Source organism: Saccoglossus kowalevskii, chromosome 3 (genome assembly GCF_978046115.1).
Source record: "Saccoglossus kowalevskii chromosome 3, keSacKowa6.1, whole genome shotgun sequence".
NCBI lineage: Eukaryota > Metazoa > Hemichordata > Enteropneusta > Harrimaniidae > Saccoglossus > Saccoglossus kowalevskii.
The window spans coordinates 36,795,949-36,807,263 of record NC_140643.1 but is presented as its reverse complement, the minus strand read 5'-3'; the positions used below and the strand labels follow the sequence as shown (position 1 = coordinate 36,807,263).

At 34.9% G+C, this 11,315-nt stretch overlaps 1 protein-coding gene and 1 long non-coding RNA gene across 2 annotated transcripts; both read left to right on the top strand.

Moving 5' to 3' along the window:
• The first annotated feature begins 1,897 nt into the window (after positions 1 to 1,897).
• LOC144342255 (uncharacterized) lies at positions 1,898 to 4,495 on the top strand. The gene is made up of 6 exons (XM_085497153.1): positions 1,898 to 1,968; positions 2,339 to 2,418; positions 2,521 to 2,625; positions 2,725 to 3,024; positions 3,362 to 3,583; positions 4,457 to 4,495. The coding sequence occupies exons 1-5, from the start codon at positions 1,940 to 1,942 to the stop codon at positions 3,466 to 3,468; spliced, it is 621 nt and encodes a 206-aa protein (XP_085353279.1). The 5' UTR covers positions 1,898 to 1,939; the 3' UTR covers positions 3,469 to 3,583; positions 4,457 to 4,495.
• A 4,947-nt stretch (positions 4,496 to 9,442) lies between these two features.
• Positions 9,443 to 10,696, top strand: LOC144342259 (uncharacterized). The gene is made up of 2 exons (XR_013418731.1): positions 9,443 to 9,559; positions 10,513 to 10,696. It is a non-coding gene; the product is annotated as an uncharacterized LOC144342259 (long non-coding RNA).
• The last annotated feature ends 619 nt before the right edge of the window (positions 10,697 to 11,315 follow it).

Here is an 11,315-nt window from a genome sequence, read left to right as displayed (position 1 = left end):
AATTCTTGGACGGCTGGGCGGAAATCTGGTCCCCACTTAACAATGCAATGTGCTTCATCTATAACTATAAATATTTTCTTCTTTTGCCACCCATCACTACCAAAAATATCTAACACTTCCTTTTTAATAATATGCTCTGGATGTCCAAGAAAATATTTGAAATGCCCTGTCCACTTTTGAAGCTCTAATGGTGTGTCAACAATAGTAGATGTTATGATTAATACATCATGTACATATGAAAATATAGTTAATATTTGAGAAACTTTATATGGCAAATGTATTTGACAAACTCGCAGTATTCTTTGTTTGTTGTGATTATTGGTGATTGTGCAAAGTGAACTGACTGACTATATACATGTACTCTGTTACATGATCAAAACACAAAATTCAATTTTGCCATCAAAGATAAGAAAAACAAAAATTGCACTCTGGTAGATATAACTCTGCCCATTGATAAAAACAAAAATGTACCTCCAAATAGAGATAACAAAAATGTGTAACCTCAACTACCATCTTTGTATGACAAGTATTCTTCCCCACCCTGGCTGAGAGGACCCTGGTTACGACATTATATAATTTTTATCTGAGCAAACAATTTTCAATATATATGTAAAAAATATTTATCACACATTTTTTTATATTTAATATATTTATTCAGGAGTTGTAAGTTTCAAAAAACTATTTACAACAATCGGACAAAACGTAGAAATGTTAAAACGTAATGTGAAATTATAAGTGTACAGATTCATTCAGAATGCATTTTAATAAATAAAATAACTACACCTAAGGGTTAAAGTTTTCCCATTTTCTATTGTAATTGGACATGCAGTTATTTTTTTTTGGGGGGGGGGGAGGTCAAGTACTCAGTTCTCTTTACATTCACAATTATTGTGAGTAACAGATTAAAGGATGGGATCAAAGCTTTAATTTACATTCAAAGAGTGATTTTTTGACAATAATCAGATATACTGTAGAATACTTTATTTTCGCTTGGAATTTATTTTCGCTATTTTCGCTGAAGGGATGATTCCATGAAAATAAAATCCAGCGAATATACTTTTTTTCTTATATTTCACATTAAACTCATCAGAAATCAGTGAAAATAAATTCCATACAAAACGCCCAAAAAGCCTTTTCAGCGAAAATTAATTCCAGCGAAAATAAAGTATTCCACAGTAGTGAGAATATAAAGCCTTTACCCACAAGTGTTGGAATGAGTTCCAGATTGAAAACGAACTTTCATAGTAAACAAAAATATCATGCCTATTAGTAGAATTCCTAAAATGTGTAATTTGTGTATATAATGTTATGAACAAGATTCCACTGAAATTCATTCACGTACATTTTAGGAGGTAGGTAAATCATGGAGGTAAATTTTGGCGACACTAACATACCTTTGTTTCTGCTCGTTAATAATAGAATTAAGTGGACTGACCACAAGTACTGTGCACTGCGCCGCCGATCTCCCACTTGCAAGCTCAAGTGCTTCGTACACATATGGCAGAAGCTCGAAAATCAGCGATTTTCCATAACCAGTGGGAAGAACACCAATGACATCTCTTCCACTAAACAATTCCTTCATGCATCTAGCCTGCTTCGGCTTTAGAAATGTAATGGGAGAATATTCCTCTTTGATAGGGCAATTTTCGTTGACAACATCAGATTGAAATTTGCCGCCATGTTTGAACAAGTGCCCCGGAAGTACTATTGAATAGCCAATTAGAAGAATCCATGTCCCGACCAAACAGATTTCATATTTTATTAATGGCGTATTCCCATTACCTGCCTCTTTGAGCTTGCGCATAGAGGCGGTGACCAGCCAATAGGCGCAACTATGTACAACGCGTCATCCACGATTGTTCCGGGCTGGATGCGCGCGCATCTAACCGGCGTATACCGGTTGTCCCGCCCAGTGACCTTCAGGGCAACCGACGTAAACATGGCGGAGCAAACATCGCAGCGGCAAATGTGAGTACATTTTTTTGGGGAAATGTTTTTTTTTTATTTGGAGTGTTATATTTATTTTCTTCGTGAACTATACCACTATGCTTAAATTACTCAAATATTTCAAAACTTAAAAAAATAACGGAATTAAATCTAATAATTTTTCGCATAAGCTATGCTCATCAAGTAGAATTTATTTTGATATAAACTGTGTAATAAACAGAAGATATGTCATTCTCACAGTAATTTGCCAAACGACATATGGTTCAATAATTTTTTTAAAAATATTATATGACGACTGTTTAAATAAAGGATAACAAATATATTCAAATTTATCTTTGTATACTTTAATGTATAATAGTAAAAATAAATGATTTGTTTATGTGTGTATTAGGTTCAATGTTAATGTGCCATCAGGAAAACAAATAACAGCCATTGTTGATGAAACAATGTTGAACAGAATAAAATCTGGTGGTAAGATACAATACAATATTTCGATATATATTAACGTAATCATAAAAGCTAAGCATATATAACAACAAATATGTATTAAATATTTGATGTGATTAATTTCAGACAAAATAGCGCTTGAAACTCTTTCTAAGTCTGTTATGTCTACGTCATTTTGTGTGGAGGAAACGCCCGTAGCTGGTCCCAGTGGCGTACAGAGACATGAAAGTGGTATGTTGATTTTATAAAAAAAAGATAAATAAGTTATATTAACTGATTTTTTATATTATAAGCTTTGAATAATTGTTTCATAATCGTGTATTTTCACAGAATTTTGGACCAAGCCTAGAATTAAAGCTATATCAGACGCCTATACTTGTTACAGACAAGATGGTAATAAATGGGTTAAGGTTGCTGCAAAGCTGCGTGGAATTCCAGGGATGGAAAGTATAACAACAGAAAAATTTCGATTAAAAATAAGATCACTGGAAGAAAAATATAAGCGACAAAAAGCACACAATGGAAAATCTGGAAATAATCCAATTTTAATCGACGAAAGCCTTGTGAGTGCTTTTGAAAAAGATATAAACATAAATATTAAAACGCTGAATTCTGCGGATGGCGGCGAAGGTAAGAATAGTATTTTAAATTGCTTCAATATACACACAAATTAAAATTATGTTATAGGGTTAATAGTTTTTATAATTATTCAGAAATTGTTAATGTCCCATTAAGTGAGAGTGAAGACGAGGAAAGTCTTGCGACACCAGCCAAAAAAAAATGAAAAAAACAAATACTAAAGTAACAAGTAAGTTGCATTAGTTGCATACATTATTCATATTATATGATCTTAAAATTGTCTGTGTACCGGATTTTTGATGCAGTACATCGTGCATCAAAATACCCATACTAGAAATATTTTATCATCTTCTTACCTTTATTTTAAAATAATTTACTATTCCTTTAGATAAAATGAGTGGTGCTGACAAAGTCATAGCTTTTATGAAAGAAAAGGAGAAAGATGCTGCACAGCGCCACAAAGAAAGTGTCACACGCAACGTAATGTTACCGTAATTGGTATAGTACAGGTGTGATGGTTCAAATACCAAAATGGCAACAGTAACATAAAGACTTCCCTGGCGGCGATGATAACATGCGAACACGGAGCCAACAGATGATGTTTCAACTGGTACTGGTATTATTATACTCTGCAAACATCAAGTACAATAACGCGGTAAAACTCCGCTACACCAATAACTTAAACTCCAATACAATTCAACGAGATCTCCGATCTGAACTCAGCGCTGAACAACTCCCCTATATATACCCACACTGTCTATAAATAGACCATTACATCAGCATACATAATGAGTCTGGAACTTACTACAAATTTCTAGAATGTTCCATTACCTATTCAACCAGTTTCTAAAAATTCCACCCAGACACAGTACGGTTCTAGAACATTCTTAGTCACACGGAAGTGGTAAACAAGTCGTATGCGACAGAAAGGAATGGCCTATTAAGAGACCTAATCTCAGCTTTGAAGGATAAGTATGTTGTAAATAATTACTAGTAGTTTGAAAATAGAAGCATTATAAATAAGTGCTGAGATTGTCATTAACACGGGCTAAAGTATATGTACAAATCTTCTGATTTCTTTAAACTATAATTACTCAGTACTGAAACAAGGAAAGTAGTGCATGTTTGTATTATCATGGCTATAAAACAATAACAGTACAAATTTAGGAAAATGCAGATTGCAGAATAACGGGACGTAGTTCAGAGTCTCGTCGTCAGTTCCTTTATTCTTGAGAATAATGTCTCTGGATGTGCTCGCGTTGATTGTCATTTCGGTAATGATAGAAAATTTTCTATTTTCGCACACACCTTGTTAGCCGGTGATAGACCATGTATTAAAAATAGTCAAGGTCGTACTTACCGTTTCATTAAATTAACTATTGTATTGACCTACATTAGTACATATACTATACATATATTTAGGTGTAGACAATCAATATATATATATGACTAACTTTCCCCTTTTATTTTTCTTTCATTTCAGATGAACTTCACTGACCTACTCAATTCAAAGAAAAAAGAACATGTCGCAGTTATAATTTTTTTTTTATTCGTTGTTTTTTTGCAATTATGGTCTAAATGTTTAAACAATTTTATTTAGACCAGAAATATGTAAATTTGTTTTCTTTTTTGATATAAGATACATTAGATGTTATATAAATACGATACAGCATTGTTTTATAATTTAAATTTCTCATTTAACTAAAACATGTATGGAACTGACGCTCAGCTTAGTCGCAGACATTGGTACTGTAAGGCAATGACGATAATATAATAAGTGCAACCAAAGTAGAATCATTATTGCTGCAGTTATTGGCAACCTCAAAGATTATAAGTTAAATTAATCCTTTTCAATCTCCCTTCACGTCCTGGATTATGTGGAATAACGTCGTTTACGACATCATCAGCAACTATTTGACGCCACTGGACATCAACAGCGTTGTCGTCATCATCATGATCATTTTCGTCGAAATCAATATCATCGTGCTTAATGCAAATATTATGGACGATGCATGCAGCAAGCACGATTTTATTGATTTCATTTACGTCTGTGATATCAATGCCATTCAGAAGTCTCCTAAATCTTCGTCTCAACGATCCAAACGCCCGTTCAATAATCACTCTTCTTCTTGACAGAGAAGTGTTGAACAATCTCTGGTGTTCGTCTAAATGAGCATTGTCACGATAGGATGTCATGAGCCAATTTGTCAACGGGTACGCGGCATCACCTATAACATGATATTGACCTCGTTGACAATTGCCCATTCCGGTGTTCCAAAGGGTAGAATTTCGTAAGACCCTGGCATCGTGCATTCTGCCCGGACATCCTACGCTGACGTCAATAAATTGTAAGTCTTCACGAAAACACCTTGAAGAACAACAGAACGGAACTTTTTCCGATTATAATATGCATCAGGTTGTCAGGTTGCTCGTATGGCGTAGATATAGGTATATGTGAGCCATCAACGGCTCCTATAATATTTGGAAGGTTGCTGGTGTGCATGTCATTAAAACATGCCGAAATGCCCTGTAGTTCTCTTCTGAGTGGCCAATGAATAGTGTTATTCAATAAATGAATCAAAATCACGTATGTTACTTGACGTCTAACTTTGATTACAAACGATTCAGTTATGTTAAATAACTGTGCTATATCAAGTATCGTCTCCATCGACCCGACACATTTTAAAAAAATCAATATTTTTTGTCGGGTAATATCGCTGGTCGACCACCAAAATGGATTGGTTCGTTTTCAATTAGCGGCCCCGTTAGAATGTCTGTCAAATACTCGAACACAGAATGTGGCACTCGAAACGCTCGTCTGAATCTCTCAGACTGCAAAAAATATACGTATACTATTTTAGTCAGTGATACGATAAAACTTAAAATAAAGACAGTAGAAAATTCATGTATTTGTACAAATAAAATTAAACATTTCTTTGTTAAAACAAGGTAACTGCTTGAATCAAAAGAGAGTCGGCAAATATTAATATTTTTATTTAAATAAAAACTTATCATATTTATGATTACTTACAGTAGAGTTACTAACAGTAAATTATCGGTTTCTATTTCTTTCTCTTCAAATAACTCCGATATTACACCGACCATACCCAGCGAACGTTGCCTGTGTTGTGTCATTACGAAACCGGGCTGTTACTTAAAGATGGAACGCCCTCGATTGCCCTTCACGCGACCGATGTGACTATCACGTGATCGGCATATGACGGCGTATCCAACCGGCGCAGCCAATCGAGTCCACCCACTATTGCGTAAAGCGCAAAGGCCTCTGGGAAGGAGATTGGGCTTATGCAACTGGCGCGGCCAATCGAGTCCACCCAATCTGTCTCAATCTCCCGGGCAGAGTTCTATTTCTACGAATCTCTGCCACCACGCGATCTTCGTTGGCAGCGCTGATACATTTTGTTTACAACTCTCATGTACGCGCTTACCGCGTATGCACTGAGATCACAATGTCATAGCAACGCGTCATGGCTGCCATATTGGAGATATCAACGCCGACTGGCGCCAACGTTGACAACACCGTTTAGCGCGTTAGCAGAACGCATTAGTGAAAATGGTAGGTTATTCTGAGAAATGGCGTCCAGGGAAATACCAGCCAGGACTATGTGCTACCGGGATACTCTAGACTACTCCGAACGATCACGCTATGAAAAAAAATAGAGATAATCGGGAATGAAGACCCATACACGTTTGCGTCTTTCGAGTGGTCCAACTGGGCAGATGATGTAAAGCTTTTACCACCAATTACGTATATGGACATGTTAAATTATTTAATTTATTCTGCAAGCTTGTATACCATGGAAGATCTGCGTAACTATAAATCTTTGGAGGCTTATAACCAGTTCGTTTGCGGTTGGGTGTACGACAAACGCGTCTGCGTAAAGAACGGTCACCCTGTTCTGTCTGCCAAGGTGAACTATGAACTTTACAATAACCTTTTTGTGTGATTTAATATAATTATATTATTGCTGTATGTAATTACTAATTTATAAATATTTAAAACATCGTGATACAGCATTCTTCACTGTTATAATTATGTTCAAAGTCACTGTCAGTAAAAGTAAATTATACCACATTTTGTAAACTAAATCATGTTTCTGACAGTAATGTCAACAGCACTACATTTTCTTTTATTTAGTATTCTACATACATCAAGTGAGTTGGATTAGCTAATATTAGCAAATTGACAATTCTGACACATAAATATACCAGTAGTCTGTTTGTTAAAAAAAATTCACAAAAAAATATTAATTCACAGACATTTATTTCATTAAATTTACCAGTTGAAATGTAATTTTACTTAGTAGATTTGGCCAATGATGTGATTACAATTGTAACATACTAATTAATTAGAAATGACATGTTGGCTTTATATTCTTTTTTTTTCTTTTTGCATAGTTAAAGCATTCACAGAGATTGACAGCAAAACCATTAAATTCTTGGATTTTAGTAGATAATGGTGGACGTATTTTAGCAGGACATTGTAATTGTATTGCAGGTCTAGGGGAAACTTGCATTAATGTGGCAGCTGTGCTGTTTGCTGTGGAAGCTATGGTTAAATTTTGTGACTCTCAAACCCCGACAGAAGAAAAAGCATATTGGCTAGTACCAGGTAGTGGTAAAGGGGTTCAGTATAGTGAAATCAGTGATATAGACTTTTCATCTGCAAGACGTAAAAAGAAGGTGTTGGATACATCAATTGCCAAACCCCAAAACCCAACACCAAGGGATGACAAGGCCAGTAGCTCACATCAAGTTGCCACTGAGGGGGACATGTTTGATTTTTGTAAAAAAATACATATAACTGGTAAATGTTCATCAATTTTGACAACTTGTGAACCTTTTTGTGAAGACTATGTGCCAACTGTTATTAAAGAAAATTTCCCAACTATTTTAACTTCACTAGTAGACAAACAGTGTTTTGAAATGAATTACTGTAACCTTGTAGATCACTGTAGTAAAATAAGTATTTCTGTTAATGATACGTGACCTGCAATGAGACAAGAAGAAAAAAATGACGATAAAAATGCGGTCGTTTTCCGGTCGGAAATTAAGTGATAAGCGGTCGATTGTGGGAAGTTGGGCGAAATGAGTACTGTAGTTCAATTGATATTAGCGTATTTCTAATTTAGTTTTTAACTCGTACAATGTGTATTTACTCACTGTTTACTATAGCCAGAACGCTGTACGTGTCTTCACTTTTAGTTAGTTCTTCTGCCGATTTCTCGCAACCAACAGCGTGATTATTTATTTGGGATTTCGAGAAACCTAACATGAATCGTTATGGCGTTCATAACACAATAGAGAGTTTAAGATTTGCGTACGTAACGGGAACGTAACGTGTTGTTCTAATTTCGTTTGCGTTACGTTCACGGGTGTCAGAAAACGATTAAGTACAAGTGCCCACAACGGGAACGTAACTGAAACCAGAACCATGTAAATCCGTCTCTCATTGGGCAACTATAACTATCCATCAACTCTGCTGAGGTCCCAAGCCTGTTTGCCGACCTCTTTCAGCAGATCAATGTCATGCGTTTTCGGTGGGTATAAATATCAGCTAAAATGCATCCAATATTTCATCATAAATATACAAAATCACTCTAATATAAAACGTTTTATCAATGTCAGTAAAGATTGATCAGTCACCTTGATCACGTTCAAAACGACTGCCGTACGACCAGACAACCGATGACGTCATTGGTTCGCGCGGAGGTCATGCACAAAGCAGTGACGTATCCGTTCTCGTATGCGCATCTTAATGTCTCTAACACCTGAATATGTTACAACTTTTAAGTTGTCAGTTAACAAGGCTTTTCATAGTAGCATTTCTATGGGATTGACGTACTAGAATGAATGGGTTAAATTAACAGTGTTCACTGATGACATCATTTGACTGGCCCTCTACAGGCGAAATGACGCCAGGCAAAGCGGAGGTTTGTCGTCTGCTTCACAGCCCGTTTTATACCCGATATTTAGGGCATTTCGCAGCACATACAAGTTGTTTTTTATTGACAGAATTCATACATAAATCTCAAATTTCATGTACAGAGTGTCAAAAGCCACACCTCTGCCCCCCCTTTAATTATTTTGGCTATAAACTTATTTTAATTATATATTTTATTACTTTTGTTATTAACACACGCAAATTCCTCCATAATGTATCCATAACGAAGCCTCTCCATATGGTCCACAGTACTGATCATCAGTACCGGACCATAATGGAGAGCCTCCTGTACTGGACCAGAATGATTGTTCTTCAGTAGTGGTCCTTTAACTTTTTCTCCAGTACTGGTTCATTATGGAGGACTGTCATTATGGTCCATTACTGAAGATCGGTACTGGTCCGTTAATGGAGAGCTATCATTATGGACCAGTGCTGGACCATTACAGTCTGAACGTTGGGGGTATGTAAATAGTATGTAAATTAGAATCTCTTTCAAATTGAACGGCGCCCTCTATGAAACTTGCTTTCCGTTACTTGCAATTAGTGAATTTCTACTCTCGAATTTTCTCAGCGAATATACCTATAGGATTAATCTTTCTGTGTTGGAATACTTTCTATTAGCAGGTAAGTAATTGCTGATGTGTTATTTACTAACATTTTAGGGCAATTTTAAGAGATCGGGTGACATTTAACTTTTAACACGTTGGTTTAGATAGAGACTTTCAACACTGTACGAATTGTGGGACCTGACTTAAAATATTATTTTTTTTCAAAAAATCAGTAAGGAACTATTATAGATATATCTGTTGCCTTGTCATTTTTGTTGTTCAAGGGCAGGATCTTTTAAAATAAGCCACGTTTCTTGACCTTGTTTAGCGATGAAATCCAATATGGCCGACCTTGCATTAGAAAATTATTTGGTTCTTGTAGCAATCAAGCACAAAAGGTGTAAATTATATTTTCTAGCCATTTCTGGGTGTAAGTACGACTTAGGCATTATTAAGATGATTTTTAATATTTTATGAAATATAGTAAAAAAATACCAAAGTAGGTGTACACTAGTACAGGAAAAAGTTCCTTTTGCACCCCACCCCCCACAGCAGTATTAATTCTTCTTCTTTATTTATGGAATAGATATAGATATTTTATTTGTCACAAATCGTTGTACATAAAAATACATTAACTATGGTTAAAAAAGAAAAAAAACATGTAATAGAAAAAAATTAAATAAGGATGTATATTTGCATAGTGATATTATGTATATAATGTAAAATTTCATGGATAAATTTTCCCAAATTATTAGCATTGAATGAAACAACCACCTGAGCTCTTAAGAAAACTAAGCATGTTTTAGTTTTCTCATCTACAATATAATAGTAGTATACTAAGGTTTGATTTAGGATTTGGAAGAATGTTTTTGTATAAATATGTTTTGGTTGGGTGAGGGGTGCAAAAGGAACTCTTTCCCCAAAATTGAATAAATATTTATCAGGATAAAATTGTATGCCCTTTCAACTAATAGCTTGTATTTCCATGACATTTTTGTAACTTTTCTTTTTCTTTGTTTTGTCTTATAGGTTAACAAAGCATAGCTAAATTTGGTTTCTAACCTGGAGAGACTTTGACGGCCTGTGGTTGGTTGGCTCAGTTTATTCTGATTCATTTCCTAACTGGTTTGGTTGTCTGGTTATTGTATTGCTTTTCTTTACTTCTTTTTTAAATAAATTGTCATTTGGAGAAAAATAAATTGTTTAATTCCTACTCTTCTTACTTAATTCTTTGTCACATTTAAGGTGGTTAGTAAAAGGTTATATGTACATTAGGTCTTTGCAGTTGAAAACATGAGTCCAGCATTTGTTTCAAAAGTCAAACGGTGTAGTGTTATCAATAACTATAGCAAAGAAGTTCTGCTAAAAATTGATAACATTTACAAACGAGCTGATATTTTTTCTAAGTATAGAGCCTTCTCTTGTATTCAGAGTCTGGTCAGTGCTCGTTTGTTCTCATTACAAAAGTCATATATATCATGGCAAAAGTCAAAATATAGTTGTAACTCCATGGTAAATAGTTCCACAAGGTGCCATATTCATCAGTTTTTGATTTTTGTTAACGATAGGCATTCTCAGTACATTTTACAGAAAACACAAGTCCTCTCAGAGTCATCAAAAACAGTCAAAAAAATATGTCAAATGCAGCAAGAGTTAAAAAACAAGTTCAGACAGTTAAAGAAGGTGCACCATTTTATACCAAGATAAACTAAAATAATAACAGAAGTGAGTATTATCAAAAAACGTTGGCGACAATTTCAGTTATTATCTGATGAAAGTAGAAAGTGTCTGGTGTTGACTGATATTAAAATAAGACTAAGCAGAATTGAAAA